Source organism: Oncorhynchus mykiss, chromosome 17, assembly GCF_057628025.1.
Source record: "Oncorhynchus mykiss isolate SJ-2025 chromosome 17, ASM5762802v1, whole genome shotgun sequence".
Lineage (NCBI taxonomy): Eukaryota > Metazoa > Chordata > Actinopteri > Salmoniformes > Salmonidae > Oncorhynchus > Oncorhynchus mykiss.
Genome location: NC_143038.1, coordinates 54,045,469 through 54,061,792, shown reverse-complemented (window position 1 = coordinate 54,061,792; position 16,324 = coordinate 54,045,469). Strand labels below are relative to the sequence as shown.

Below are 16,324 nucleotides of genomic sequence, written 5' to 3'. Positions count from 1 at the left end.
ACTGACCTAAGACAGGGAATTTTTACTAGGATTAAATGTTAGGATTTGTGAAAAACTGAGTTTAAATGTATGTAACTGTAGGTAGTAACTGTAGGTAGAGTTATTAAAGTGACTATGCATAGACAACAACAGAGTGGCAGCGGTGTAAAAGAGGGGGCGCAATGCAAATAGTCTGGGTAGCCATTTGATTTGGTGTTCAGAAGTCTTATGGCTTGGGGGTAGAAGCTGTTTAGAAGCCTTTGGACCTAGACTTGGCGCTCTGGTACCACTTGCCGTGTCGTAATTTGTAGGGCCTTCCCCTGTCACTGCCTGGTATAGATGTCCTGGATGGCAGGAAGCTTGGCCCCAGTGATTTACTACCCTCTGTAGTGCCTTGCGGTCGGAGGCCTGTTAGGGAATGATCAGAATTAGTTGGGTAACATAGATAAGATGTTTTATTTCCATGATATGCTTAAGAGTTATTTCTCATAAGAATGTATTTTGTTGTACTATAGTGGTGGCCATTGGCTGTTATCTGTTCTATGTCAGGACTAAGTTGCATGGGCCGCTGAGAGGGGAGAGGTCAAGGGGTCATCATGTGTAAACATATATTTTCTGTGTGCCAGTGACTCCCTAATTTTCTCATCGGGGAAAGGAGGGTGACAGTGTCTGGAATCATTCTATGCTCCCTCTTTGTTGACCTATAGGGCCACTCTCCTCTCCGTGAGTTTGTCCTCTGATTGGTTGTATTTAGAATTGGTTCTATCTAAATGACAATTTGATATATATCATAGGGTGGGGGTAATGTCTTGGTACCATTTTGTACCAAGGAGGAGATAAGAGCTTTGTTTAGGAGACCAAACTGAACGATAATTTATAGGCCATTCTGTCTGACTAGGGGATATTCTCTCTGAAGTAAGGTTTTTTCTTTGTGTAAGTTCCTAAGACCTGTGTTTTGTCATGTCGTCTTGAGAGTGGGTGGATCTTTGCTATAAAGGAACCCATTTGCCATTATGTTGGGACTCTCAACTTTTCATTTAGAGATAATGAACTGTTGAAAGTCAAAATGCTATTGCAAAAGCTTAATTATTATTAAAGGTGAAGATTAAGCATAACTCCGACTCGTGTGTGATTTGCTCTCTCATCATTTGGTAAGTAAGGAAATTTCCACGACAGGCCGAGCAGTTGCCATACTAAGCAGTGATGCAACCAGTCAGGATACTCTCGATGGTGCAGCTGTAGAACCTTTTGAGGATCTGAGGATGCTGTTACGGAATGCTTAGGGTCCAATTCATGCACTTATCAAGGGTCATCCCTGGCGGACTCCCTAAACACAAATGCTTTGTTTGTAAATGTGTGTGCCCCTGGCTCTCCGTAAATAAATAAACTGAAAATTGTGCCTGGTTTTCTTAATATTGTCACGTTCTGACCTTAGTTCATTTTGTTTTGTCTTTGTTTTAGTATGGTCAGGGTGTGAGATGAGGTGGGCAGTCTATGTTCTTTTTTCTATGATTTGGGATTTCTGTGTTTGGCCTGGTATGGTTCTCAATCAGAGGCAGCTGTCAATCGTTGTCCCTGATTGAGAACCATACTTAGGTAGCCTGTTTTCACCCTTGAGTTGCGGGTGATTATTTCCTGTTTTGTGTCTGCACCAGACAGAACTGTTTCGGTTTCATTTCGGTCTCTTTGTTGTTTTATTCTTTAGTGTTCTGAGTTATAATAAATATCATTGTCACGTTCTGACCTTAGTTCCTTTGTTTTGTTTTAGCATGGTCATGAGTTGGGTGGGTTGTCTATGTTAGTTTTCTATGATTTGCCAATTCTGTGTTTGGCTTACAGAACCACCCACCAAGAAAGGACCAAGCAGCGTGGTGGCGAGAGGCAGCGATACCTGGAGAACTGGACTTGGGAGGAGATCCTGGACGGCAAAGGACCCTGGGCACAGGCTGGGGAATATCGCCGCCCCAAGGCAGAGCTGGGGGCATCGAAAGCTGAGAGGCGCCGGTATGAGGAGGCAGCACGGCAGCGCAGCTGGAAGCCCGAGAGGCAGCCCCAAAAATGTATTGGAGGGGGCACACGGGGAGTGTGGCGAAGTCAGGTAGGAGACCTGCGCCAACTTCCCGTGCTTACCGTGGAGAGAGAGGGACCGGGCAGGCACCGTGTTATGCCATGAGGCGCACGGTGTCCCCGGTGTGCGTGCATAGCCCGGTGCGGTACATTGCAGCGCCTCGTATCGGCCAGGCTAGAGTGGGCATCGAGCCAGGTGCCATGAAACTGGCTCAGCGCATCTGGTCTACAGTGCGTCTCCTCGGGCTGGGGTACATGGCACCAGCCCTACGTATGGTGCCCCCGGTTCGCCAGTGCATTCAGCCAGATAGGGTTGGGCAGGCTCGGTGCTCGAGATCTGCAGTGCGCCTCCACGGTCCGGTCTATCCAGGGCCGCCTCCACGCACCAGCCCTACAGTGGTAGCCCCCCGCACCAGGCTGTCTCTCCGTCTCCTTCCTACAGGTGCTCCCGTCCAGTGCTGCCTGAGTCTTCCTCCTGCCCAGCGCTGTCAGAGTCTCCCGTCTGCCCAGCTCTGTCAGAGTCTCCCGTCTGCCCAGCTCTGTCAGAGTCTCCCGTCTGCCCTGAGCTGCCAGAGTCTCCCGTCTGCCCTGAGCTGCCAGAGTCTCCCGTCTGCCCTGAGCTGCCAGAGTCTCCCGTCTGCCCTGAGCTGCCAGAGTCTCCCGTCTGCCCTGAGCTGCCAGAGTCTCCCGTCTGCCCTGAGCTGCCAGAGTCTCCCGTCTGCCCTGAGCTGCCAGAGTCTCCCGTCTGCCCTGAGCTGCCAGAGTCTCCCGTCTGCCCTGAGCTGCCAGAGTCTCCCGTCTGCCCTGAGCTGCCAGAGTCTCCCGTCTGCCCTGAGCTGCCAGAGTCTCCCGTCTGTCCGGAGCTGCCAGAGTCTCCCGTCTGTCCGGAGCTGCCAGAGTCTCCCGTCTGTCCGGAGCTGCCAGAGTCTCCCGTCTGTCCGGAGCTGCCAGAGTCTCCCGTCTGTCCGGAGCTGCCAGAGTCTCCCGTCTGTCCGGAGCTGCCAGAGTCTCCCGTCTGTCCGGAGCTGCCAGAGTCGCCCGCCAGTCAGGAGCTGCCAGGGCCGCCCGCCAGTCAGGAGCTGCCAGAGCCGCCCGCCAGTCAGGAGCTGCCAGAGCCTCCCCTATAGGTTCAGGTTTTGCGGCCGGAGTCCGCACCTTTGGGGGGGTTACTGTTACGTTCTGACCTTAGTACCTTTTTTTGTCTTTTGTTTTAGTATGGTCAGGGGGTGGGTTGTCTATGTTAGTTTTCTATGATTTGCCATTTCTGTGTTTGGCCTGGTATGGTTCTCAATCAGAGGCAGCTGTCAATCGTTGTCCCTGATTGAGAACCATATTTAGGGAGCCTGGTTTCTATTGTGTTTTGTGGGTGGTTGTTTTCTGTCTTTGTGGGTCTGCACCAGACAGAACTGTTTTGGTTGTTTTGTTATTCAGTGTTCAGTTTACATTAAAAAAGATCAACACGTACCACGCTGCGCATTGGTCCTCACCTTCTTCCCAAGACAGCCGTTACAATCATGAACATTTACCACACTGCGCATTGGTCCTCCGATCCTTCCTACTACTCCTCCCCGTCAGTTACAAATATAAGGAATTTGTTATTATTTTTACTTTTGATACTTAAATATATTTTAGCAATTACATTTACTTTTGATACTTAATATTGAAAACCAAAAACGTTTAGACTTTTACTTAAGTAGTATTTTACTGGATGAATTTCACTATTACGTCATTTTCTATTAAGGTATGACAATTGAGTACTTTTTCCACCACTGGTTCTTAGGAACAGGGACAATGGTGGTCTGCTTGAAACATGTTAGGATTACAGACTGGGACAAGGACATGTTGAAAATGTTTGTGAAGTCACTTGCCAGCTGGTCTGTTCATGCTCTGACAATGTGCCCTGGTATTCCGTCTGGCCCGGCGGCCTTGTGAGTGTTAACCTATTTAAGTCTTACATCGGGCCTCCCGAGTGGCGCAGTGGTCTAAGGCACTGCATCGCAGTGCTAGCTGTACCAATAGAGATCTTGGTTCGAGTCCAGGCTCTGTCACAGCCGGCCGCCTCTGGCAGACCCATGGGGCGGCGCACAATTGGCCCAGCGCGCCGGGTTAGGGGAGGGTCTTGTCCCACCGCGCTCTAGCAACTCCTGTGGTGGGCTGGGTACAATGCACGCTGACACGATTGTCAGGTGCACAGTGTTTCCTCCAACACATTGCAACTGGCTTCCGGGTTAAATGGCAATGTGTCAAGAAGTAGTGCCGCTTTGCTGGATTGTGTTTCGGAGGACGCACAGCTCCCGGCCTTCGCCTTTCCCAAGTCCATACGGGAGTTGCAGCGATGAGACAAGACTGTCACTACCAATTGGATACTACAAAACAGAAGGGGCTCTCATGCCTGGCTCAGTGTTGTCATTCAGTCATTCATCTGGGATATTTGCATTACTGGGAAAATCACTGCTGGTTTTCCCTTTGTAATCCGTAATAGTGTACAAACCCTGCCACATCCTACACCGGGTCTGACAGAGTGTCGGACCCGGTGTAGGATGTTAGAGTTAGAAACATAAGCATTTTGCTGCACCTGCGATAGCATTTGCATAACTGTGTATGTAACCAATACATTTTCATTTGACAATGAAAAAAAAGTAATTCTTACATTTGAATGCTAAAATGTCAATTTGGGCTACTCTGTTTTCAGTCAAAATCACATGCCTAAAAGATAATATATTTTCATCCACATTTTCATCAATTTTAGTAACAGTAACCTCAATGTGGCAATGGATGTGTTACTCATTTTAAATTAAATTAAATGCTGTTACATTTATTAGCCTTAACTTTAGGCTAGTTAACGTTTTACAAAAGTTATATTGAAATGTGTTTGGTTGACAATACAAGCAACTATCAACATTTAAAGGAGATGCTAATGCTTGGATAGTTTCGTCTGAGCCACTGGCTTAATCCTATTGCTTAATTTTTATTTGTGGTGTACTTGGAGACGTGAATCCAACATATCATTTGTTAACTTGTCCACAAGTTAATAGGTTATTTATTGTATTGCTAAAGTGATATTGAATTGTGTTTGGTTGTATCAACATTTAAAGCAGATATTTTGTGTCACTGACTTAGTCTTGCTTTAATTCCAGTTTGTCTACAAATTAAAAATTGATATGTTGGATTCAAGTCTCCGTCTCAACCAAAATTAAAGTGACTAAATGTGACTAAATAAAATCAAACTGCAAATGCACTTCAAATGAAGTTTGATTTAGTGCTATTCTTTAAAATTGCTTTTTGACTGAGATGGAGACGTGAATCCAACACATTAATTATTACATTGGAAATCAACCAAAGCTTGAACCCAAGGCCTATATGTATTGTCTAGTTTTAGTTGAACCCTGGGTTGAATTGAAACAATAGCTGTTGATGACTTCGCAAATACTAAATAGGACTAAATAGTATCATTGATGATAAATGACTTACCTATGACTTCGATAGCAACAGTGAATCTATTTCGCTATTAAAACGTATCAATTCACATAATTGCACATTGGTAGTAGTCCGTGACAAAAATAAAAGCGAAGCAGGCCTGGGCTTTGTTAAAACACTGGATGGAGATCAGAAGTATAGCTGTAGATAAATCAGCCCTCCAGTAAGAGGTGCTGTCTTTTCAGACTGTTTTATTTCTGATAGTGGATGATATAATGTTGAAGATCTTGTGTTGTTTCAAAGGTACAAATTCAACATATTTTATACAAGGTCTGTGTATGTTGAAAATTGATTACCATGATGACACACTCCTGTGGTTGAAATTTCATCCTTAAAACAGCAGTTTATGTTTGTTTATTTTTTTCAAATCTAATATATTTTTAACAAAACGTTGACAATTACTCCTTGGCCAGGCATCATGCTGTCAGCATTGAAGATTGATGACAACCGTGGAGATGTGTGGGCTAAATGTGTTTTCTATAACGCATATATGTCATCACCATACTGATTTAATTTTGCAGCTCAATTCTGATACGTAGGATATAGGCCCTATAGGCAATATTACCCTAGGCCTACTAGGAAACAATGCAACATAGGCACTATAATGTACAAACGTATAGGAATTAATAGTCGATTACGCACTTCAAGTCTGACTATTGACTATTCCATGTATCAAATTCAGAATAGGGCAACAAGTGGAGTTTGCGGAAATAATATTGAATATTGGGAATAAATAAATAATGATGTGGGAAAAGGCGTAATGTGTGAGAATCTCCATTGGAGATGTCTCAGATCATCAGGTGGATGTAGTAAATAGGTTGTCGCGTCAACTGCGCTCCCACCGCCCGCTATAATTCGCCTTTATATTCAGAACCATGGTCAGTTCCCGGTACCTTCCCCATCCGCGCGTTGCTTAGCAGGCTACTGAAAAGCGTTCTTTATCGTCTTTCATCCGACCCCACCCCTTCTCATAGCATCCTAGCAAATCCCCGGCGGTGACTGGAGAGTTAAACGCTGAAAACTCGTAGGGTAAGCAACTACACATTTATTTCGTTCGAATTCAATAGCTTTTTGTGCAGAGTTTGACCAGCCCAGGCCTACTCTCTTTCTACATCAGTCTTGGGCTTTCGTAATTCCTCTCAACTGAGATTTCCTGGTTTACATCGAGTTTATCAGTATTTTTTTCTACTCATCCCCCCCTCCCCCCTCTAGCGTTGCCAATGCAACACAGATAGCAGCTGTCTCTGAACACTGTCGTTCTTGAAAAACCTGTAGCACTAATATTCTTTTTGGTCTCCGCTTTTTCACTCTGTCTAGATAGTCTCCATCCAAGACCACCAACATGTTGGACCCATCTTCCAGTGAGGAGGAAGCGGATGAGATGGTAGAAGAAGAACGCAAAGAGGTGTTGGCACCAAATACCGGGGGCGCACGGGTGTCACCCAGCCGGACCACCGAGAGTTCTGGTGGGCTCCAGCCCTCAAGCCGGGGAAGCAGTGCTCGCCCATCCAGCCCCAGCCCCTCGGTGGCCAGCGATAAGGAGAAAGATGATCTGGAAAAGATGCAGAGGGAGGAGGAAGAGCGAAAGAAGAGGCTCCAGCTCTATGTCTTTGTAATGCGCTGCATTGCCTACCCTTTTAATGCCAAGCAACCCACCGACATGGCCAGACGACAGCAGAAGGTAAGGCGACTGTAAATAATAAACACACAACAGTGACTACATACTTTTTAAAAGTAATTAAGATATATCCTATACTGTAGTATATCGTGAAACTAGTCTTCTGGCATGGGATTAATGGTAGGGTAGTCATTATTAGAAGGGAACCACCCTTGCATAATGTTAACTAATAGAGCTTTAATGATGGGGGGGCGATTAGAGTGCAGCCCCCACTCTTCTGATACTGGTGTTGGAAAGAAGCAGGTCCAGTAAAGGCATATTTTAATAGCAGCAAAACTACATCAGTGACATGTCTACCAGTTGCACAGTCACATAGTTTCCTTTAAGTGCACCTCCTGTTGAAATGTAGTCTAATTCAATCACAAGGAAGTGCCATATAGCTGTAAATATAGTGGGCTTTGTGTTTGTGGGTAATTTAAAGTGCCACCTTCATCTCACCCACTGCCTGTCAGTGACTCTGCTCTGGTGCCCTGCCCATTGTAGTAGCACTTCCATAAGTCTAGCCTCTAGGGAGGATAATCATCCTTCTGTTCCTACATGAATCAAGTAAAGCTTGTAAGGCTTTTGCGCGAACGATCTCTAACACCAGATTAATTGCTTATTTCACAGAGTAGCATTTCTATTGTTGTCTACAGGAAATGTGCTGTAGGCCTATATTTCATCTGACAGATGAATTTCCACTGCATCTAGTACATTATAACATGTAGCCTAGTCATGGTCAAGAAAATTCACACACACACCTGCTAGTGGAAACCTATTGGTCATGTAGAGCTTTGATCTAAGCTACCTGAATAGTAATGTGCCCAGCTCCAGGAGATATTACAATCACATCAGCCTCATTTACATACTGTATTAGCTTTGCATTTTTCAGCATAAATAACATTGTCCATATCCCAAATAATAAAAATGTATAGACTGGCTTAATTCAAGTAGATGTTTTTGCTAAAAGTAACATATTATTTCCTTCTCTCAAAGCCCTTAATAACCTTTAGTGACTAGGGGGCAGTATTTTCATTTTTGGAAAAATAACGTTCCCGTAGTAAACAGGATATTTTGTCAGGACAAGATGCTAGAATATGCATATAATTGACAGTTTAGGATAGAAAACACTCTAAAGTTTCAAAAACTGTAAAAATATTGTCTGTGAGTATAACAGAACTGATGTTGCAGGCGAAAGCCTGAGAAAAATCCAATCCGGAAGTGCCTCATGTTTTGAAAGTGTTGCGTTCCAATGCGTCCCTATTGAGCAGTGAATGGGCTATCAACCAGATTACTCTTTCTCCGTATTCCCGAAGGTGTCTACAACATAGTGATGTAGTTTTACGCATTTATGTTGAAGAATACCCGTAAGCGGCTACATTGCGAAAGTGGTCACCTGATGGCTCCCAGTAAAATACAGAGGTAGCCACTATTCCAATCGGTCCTACTGAAAAACTAATTGTCCCGACGGATATATTATCGAATAGATATTTGAAAAACACCTTGAGGATTGATAAACAACATTTGCCATGTTTCTGTCGATATTATGGAGCTAATTTTGAATATTTTTGGCGTTTTCGTGACTGCAATTTCCAGGCAATTTCTCAGCCAAACGTGAAGAACAAGAGCTATTTCTCCTACAAAAATATTTTTTTTGGAAAAAAGGAACATTTGCTATCTAACTGGGAGTCTCGTGAGTGAAAACATCCGAAGCTCATCAAAGGTAAACTATTTAATTTGATTGCCTTTCTGATTTCCATGACCAAGTTACCTGCTGCTAGCTGGACAAAATGCTATGCTAGGCTATCGATAAACTTACATAAATGCTTGTCTAGCTTTGGCTGTAAAGCATATTTTGAAAATCTGACATGACAGGGTGATTAACAAAAGGCTAAGCTGTGTCTCAATATATTTCATTTGTGATTTCATTTTTCATGAATAGGAATATTTTCTAGGAATATTTATGCCCATTGCGTTATGCTAATTAGTGTCAGTCGATGATTACGCTCCCGCATGCTGGATGGGTAGTCACTAAAGGTTTTAAACTTAAAATGAGTAACATGTCCATCTAATATCCCAGCCAGTGGGCAGCACATTTTTAATACCTGCAGATTTAATCCGATTTTTTTAATACAGCGGCCGTTGTGGTGACAGCAAAAAGTCAGAGCAGTGATGACATTCATCTGGATATCTCCATTATATATTTTTAAAATAGTGAAGTCAGAGATAGACTAAATAAATCTAATCAAATAACATTTTATTGGTCACATATACATGGTTAGCAGATGTCATTGCGAGTGTAGCGAAATGCTTGTACTTCTAGTTCCGACAGTGCAGTAATATCGCACAGTAATCTAACAATTCTACAACAACAATCTAATACACACCAATCTAAGTAAAGGGATGGAATAAGAATATATACATATAAGTGTATGGATGAGCGATGACCGAGCGGCATAGGCAAGATGCAATAGATGGTATAAAATACATTATATAAACTTAGCAAAAAAAGAAACATCCCTTTTTCAGGACCCTGTCTTTCAAAGATAATTCGTAAAAATCCAAATAACTTCACATCTTTATTGTAAAGTGTTTAAACACTGTTTCCCATGCTTGTTCAATGAACCATAAACAATTAATTAACTTGCACCTGTGGAACAGTCGTTAAGACACTAACAGCTTACAGACGGTAGGCAATTAAGGTCACGGTTAGGAAAACATAGGACACTAAAGAGGCCTTTCTACTGACTCTGAAAAACACCAAACGAAAGATTCCCAGGGTCCCTGCTAATCTGCGTGGATGTGCCTTAGGCATGCTGCAAGGAGGCAAGAGGACAGCAGATGTGGCCAGGGAAATACATTTAAATGTCTGTACTGCGAGGCGCCTAAGACAGCGCTACAGAGAGACAGGATGGACAGCTGATCGTCCTCGCAGTGGCAGACCACGTGTAACAACACCTGTACAGGATCGGTTTGTCCGAAAATCACACCTGCAGGACAAGTTCAGGATGGCAACAACAACTGCCTGAGTTACACCAGGAATACACAATCCCTCCATCAGTGCTCATACTGTCTGGAGAAAGGCTGGACTGAGGGATTGTAGGCCTGTTGTAAGGCAGGTCCTCAACAGACATCATCGGCAACAACGTTGCCTATGGGCACAAACCCACTGTCGCTGGACCAGACAGGACTGGCAAAAAGTGCTCTTCACTGACAAGTCGCAGTTTTGTCTCACCAGGGGTGATGGTCGGATTTGCGTTAATTGTCGAAGGAAAGAGCCTTACACTGAGGCCTGTACTCTGGATCGGGATCGATTTGGAGGTGGAGGGTCTGTCATGGTCTGGGGTGGTATGACACAGCATCATCGGACTGAGCTTGTTGTCATTGCAGGCAATCTCAACGCTGTGCGTTACAGGGAAGACATCCTCCTCCTTCATGTGGTATCCTTCCTGCAGGTTCATCCTGACATGACCCTCCAGCATGACAATTCCACCAGCCATACTGCTTGTTCTGTGCGTGATTTCCTGCAAGGAATGTCAGTGTTCTGCCATGGCCAGCGAAGAGCCCGGATCTCAATCCCATTTAGCACGTCTGGGACCTGTTGGATCGGAGGGTGAGTGCTAGGGCCATTCCCCCCAGAATTGTCTGGGAACTTGCAGGTGCCTTGGTGGAAGACCGGGGTAACATCTCACAGGAAGAACTGGCAAATCTGGTGCAGTCCATGAGGAGGATACTCACACTTACTGGCCTGAGGCCAAACCACATGACCACTGCAGTACTTAATGCAGCTGGTGGCCACACCAGCTACTGACAGTTACTTTTGATTTTGACCCCCGCCTTTGTTCAATAACACATTATTCCATGTCTGTGGAACTTGTTCAGTATATGTCTCAGTTGATGAATCTTTGTCCCAGCTTTGATGCATCTGTACTGTCCTCGCCTACTGGATGGTAGCGGGGTGAACAGGCAGTGGCTCGGGTGGTAGTTGTTCTTGACATTGGGTGGTGTAGGTGTCCTGGAGGGCAGGTAGTTTGCCCCCGATGATGCGTTGTGCAGACCGCACCACCTTCTGCAGGGTCTTGCGGGTGTGGGCGGTGATATAGCGCTACGGGATGCTTTCAATTAAGCATCTGTAAAGGTTTGTGAGGGTTTTAGTTGACAAGCCACATTTATTCAGCGTCCTGAGGTTGTAGAGGCGCTGTAGCGCCTTCTTCACCACACTGTCTGTGTGGGTGGACCATTTCATTTCACCATTACTGACCAGTTTGTCAGTAATGTGTACGCCGAGGAACTTAACTTTCTACCTTCTCCACTGCTGTCCCATCAATGTGGATATGGGGGTGCTCCCTCTGCTGTTTCCTGAAGTCCACGATCATCTCCTTTGTTTTGTTGACATTGAGTGCAAGGTTGTTTTCCTGACACCACCCTCCGAGGACCCTCACCTCCTCCCTGTAGGATGTCTCGTCGTTTTTGGTAATCAAGCCCACTACTGTTGTGTCGTGTTCAAACCTGATGATTAAGTTGGAGGCGTGCATGGCCATCTGGGCTGGCAGCCTTGTGAGGGTTAACACATTTAAATGTCTTACTCACGCCAGCCACAGAGAAGGAGAGGGTGGGCCCACTGTCCTTGGTAGCGGGCCGCGTCGGTGGCACTGGTGTTATCCTAAAAGCTGGTAAAGAAGGTGTTTAGTTTGTTTGGAAGCAAGATGTCGGTGTCCGTGATGTGGCTGGTTTTCTTTTTGTAGTCCATGGTTGCCTGTAGACCCTGCCACGTACGTCTGAGCCGTTGAATTGCGACTCCACTTTGTCCCTATACCGATATTTTGCTTGTTTGATTGCCTTGCGGAGGGAATAAATACACTGTTTGTATTCGGCCATATTCCCAGTCATCTTTCCATGGTTAAATCCGGTCGTCGCGCTTTCAGTTTTGCACAAATGCCGCCATCTATCCACGGTTTCTAGTTAGTGTAGGTTTTAGTAGTCACAGTGGGTGCAACATCTCCAATGCACTTCCTTATAAACTCACTCACTGAATCAGCGTATAAATCAATATTATTCTCTGAGGCTGCCCAGAACATTTCCCAGTCCGCGCGATCAAAACAATCTTGAAGCTTGGATTCCGATTGGTCAGACCAGCGTTGAATAGTTCTTGTCATGGGTACATCCTGTTTGAGTTTCTGCCTATAGGACGGGAGGAGCTAATTGGAGTCATGGTCAGATTTCCCGACTGGAGGGTGTGGGAGGGCCTTGTATGCATCACGGAAGTTAGAGTAGCAGTGATCCAGTGTATTGCAGCATGAGTGCTACAATTACTATGCTGATAGAATTTAGCTAGCCTTGTTCTCAAATTTGCTTTGTTAAAATCCCCAGCTACAATAAATGCAGCCTCCAGATATATGGTTTCCAGTTTGCATAGAGTCCAGTGAAGTTCCTTGAGAGCTGTTGGGATATCGGCTTGAGGGGGGATATACACATCTGTGACAACAATCGACAATAATTCTCTTGGGAAATAATATGGTCGTTATTTTATTGTGAGGAATTCTAGGTCAGGTGAACAAAAGGACTTGATTTCATGGATGTTGTTACGATTATGCCATGAGTTGGTAATCATGAAGCATACGCTCCCACCCTTCTTCTTCCCAGAAAGATGTTTATTTCTGTCGGCGCGACGCATAAAGAATCCCGGTGGCTGTACCAACTCCGACAACTTATCCTGAGAGAGCCATGTTTCCGTGAAATTAGTTGCCCTAATTTCGTCTACCTTAATATCTAGAGACTGGACTTTGGCGACTAATATACTCGGAAGCGGTTAGTTATGTGCACGCCTCCGAAGTCTGACCAGGAGGCCGCTCCGTCTACCTCTTCTTCGGCTATGTTGTTTTGGGTCTGCCTCTGTGATCAGATGAAATGCCCTGGGTGGTGGTGCGAACAAAGGATCCGCTTCGGGAAAGTTGTATTCCTGGTCATAATGTTGGCAACTTGACGTCGCTCTGATATCCAATAGCTATTCCCGGGTGTATGTAATAATACTTCAGATTTTCTGGGCTAACAATGTAAGAAATAATACATAAAAAAAACAAAATACTGCATAGTTTCCAAAGGACTAGAAGCAAGGCAACCCTCTCTGTCGGCGCCATCTTGCTACTCCATCTTGCTACAGACTATTACAGGACGATCTTCTGAGGTTTCTTTACCTCGGAGTGACCTGTCATCTGATCACCTTAATATGAAGGTGTTTCCTTTTTGTTCTTCATGGAATAGAATTACAGTATTCCTCCTAGCCTATACTAGGCTTCCACAATTAATGGACTCGGCTTATGCTGATGGTTAATGATGACAAGTATGAGTAGGCCTTATCGTCGTCGTAAGGGAATCTTGTGTCAGTATATTAGGGATGGGCAACTCCGGTGCTTGGATGGCGGAGTGTCTGCTGGTTTTTGTTATTACCTTCAAACTGGCCATTATGAGATTGCCATGACAGGGGGTAAAGAAATCCAGCAGATACTGGGGCTCCTGAGATTACAGTTGTCCATCCGCAATACTCCATGGAAGGCTTTGCAGGTGCTGATTTCTCATGATGACAACATGTTATGATCCCTTTCTCGCATGATGAAATACACCAGACAATTTGGAATTCTTTAGTGAGTCTCATGAAACATACACCATGCAGTCTGATGGGTGGTTCTTGTTAGCCAACATTTTGTGGAGATGAGTGGCGAGGGTTCACTCTCCTGGGATAAGTTGTCAGACTGGTTAGTCTGCTCCATTTAGAAACTATCTTTGACACATTACAAAAACGACTAATGTTGAGTGAATGGATGCAAGGTCAAACAGTGGCCCACCATAAAATAGAGGGCACTTAATTACTGCTCTTGATCCTTTACTTGATGAGCTGGCGATTGTACAATATCTGGGGTGTGACCTTGTCCTGTCTGACCCATTAAAGTCATGCTGAGCTGACCTCTTAAATGTTACTGTAGGAGATAGCCATAGACTTCCAGTTTTTACACTAATGGTAGTTGGCATTGGCCCGTGAAACTTCCTCTAACCTCCTTCACACTGGACACAAAGACGAACATGGTATCCACAAGTTCATCTTACTCTGGGGAAGTACAGTGCCTTTAGAAAGTATTCACACTCCTTGACTATTTTATTGTGTTACAGCCTGCATTTAAATGAATTCAATTGAGATTTTGTGTCACTGGCCTACACACAATACCCCATAATGTCAAAGTGGAATTATGTTTTTACAACATTTTACAAATTCATTACAAATAAAAGCTGAAATGTCTTGAGTAAATAAGTATTCATCCCCTTTGTTATGGCAAGCCTAAATAACTTCAGAAGTAAACATTTGCTGAAAAAGTCACATAATAAATTGCATGAACTCACTCTGTGTGCAATAATAGTGTTTTACATGATTTTGGAATACCTCACCTCTGTACCCCACACACAATTATCTGTGCGGTCCCTCAGTCGAACAGTGAATTTCAAATACAGATTCAACCACAAGATTCAACCACAAGTCCAAGGAGGTCTTCTAATGCCTTCCAAAGCAGGGCACCTATCGATGGATGGGTAAAAATAAAAAAGCTGACATTGAATATCCCTTTGAGCATGGTGAAGTTATGAATTACACTTTGGATGGTGTATCAATACACCCAGTCACTACAAAGATGCAGGCGTCCTTCTGAACTTAGTTGCCGGAGAGGAAGGATACCGCTCAGGAATTTCACCACAAGGCCAATAGTGACTTTAAAACAGTTACAGAGTTTAATGGCTGTGATCGGAGAAAACTGAGGATGGTTCAACAACAGTATAGTTACTCCACAATACTAAGCTAATTGAGAGAATGAAAAGAAAGAAGCACGTACATAATAAAAAATATTCTAAAACATGCATCCTGTTTGCAACAAGGCACTAAAGTAATACTGCAAAAAATTGGCAAAGCAATTTACTTTTTATTCTGAGAAGAAAGTGTTATGTTTGGGGCAAATACAACACATTACTGAGTACCACTCTCCAGATTTTCAAGCTTAGTGGTGGTTGTATAATGTTATGGGTATGCTTGCAATCGTTAAGGACTGGGGAGTTTTTCAGGATAAAAAATAAGCGGAATGGAGCTATGCACAGGCAAACTCCTAGAGGAAAACCTAGTTCAGTCTGCTTTCCACCAGACACTGGGAGATTAATTCACCTTTCAGCAGGACAATAACCTGAAACACAAGGCCAAATATACACAGGAGTTGCTTACCCAGACAACATTAATGTTTCTGAGACTTACCCAGAAAGACTCGCATCTGTAATCACTGACAAAGGTGAATCTAACAGGCTGTGAATACTTATGTAAATGAGATGTTTCTGTATTTCATTTTCAATACATTTTCAATAATTTCTCAAAACATATTTTCACTTTGTCATTATGGAGTATTGTGTGTTGATTGGAGTATTATGGAGTATTGTGTGTAGAAAAAAATATTGAATCAATTTTGAATACAAGCTGTAACACAACAACATGTGGCATAAGTCAAAGGGTATGAATACTTTCTGAACACACTGTAGATAAAGGGCCTCGTTGCCAAAATCACGAAGTATCCCTTTAAAATGAATCTCACAATACCCTCTCTTGCATTCCCCATTATGAAAAACAGAGCTAACGGCACATCTAAAGTCTTTGTTGGATTGGTCTCAGAAAAACGTTATTTCTCCTTGACTAATTTGCATCTTTATCTGGTTTGTTTTCATGCAGTCTTTGGGGTTTGCTCCATTAGACCATTATGGGGGGGATGTAGGCTCACCTTTCTCTCTCATCGTTTACTGTTATTGTGTACACAGACACTTGCGTCACGTGTCATTATATGTGATTGCTATTGTCTGCCCTCAAGTCCCACCCTGAGCAGATTGAATGGAATCTGAGCTAGAAACAAGACAGTTGATTTGTCTTCTCTCTTTAGGGTTGTCAGGGGACCTAGCTTGAGATAGTCTCTGAATGTAAGCCTTGCTGTGGTTCTCAGTTTGAAACAGTATATGTGTTTGATTGGTCCCTCTGTGTTAAGGTCACATACTCTCAGTAACAGGATGATAAGTGGATGTTATTGCAACAGTAGAGAAGACTCCCTCATTGTGAGCCTTTACTATCACTTG

At 44.0% G+C, this 16,324-nt stretch overlaps 1 protein-coding gene across 2 annotated transcripts in view; it reads left to right on the top strand.

Annotated features, from left to right (window-relative positions):
* The first annotated feature begins 6,299 nt into the window (after positions 1-6,299).
* The window catches only part of LOC110493244 (calcium-dependent secretion activator 1), a 157,369-nt gene continuing 147,344 nt past the window's right edge, over positions 6,300-16,324 (top strand). For both annotated transcript variants that reach the window (XM_036950557.2, XM_036950552.2), the window contains exons 1-2: positions 6,300-6,552; positions 6,841-7,204. In XM_036950557.2, coding sequence (XP_036806452.2) covers positions 6,866-7,204 — 339 coding nt within the window. In that variant the 5' untranslated portion in view covers positions 6,300-6,552; positions 6,841-6,865. The remainder of the gene's footprint in view (positions 6,553-6,840; positions 7,205-16,324) is intronic.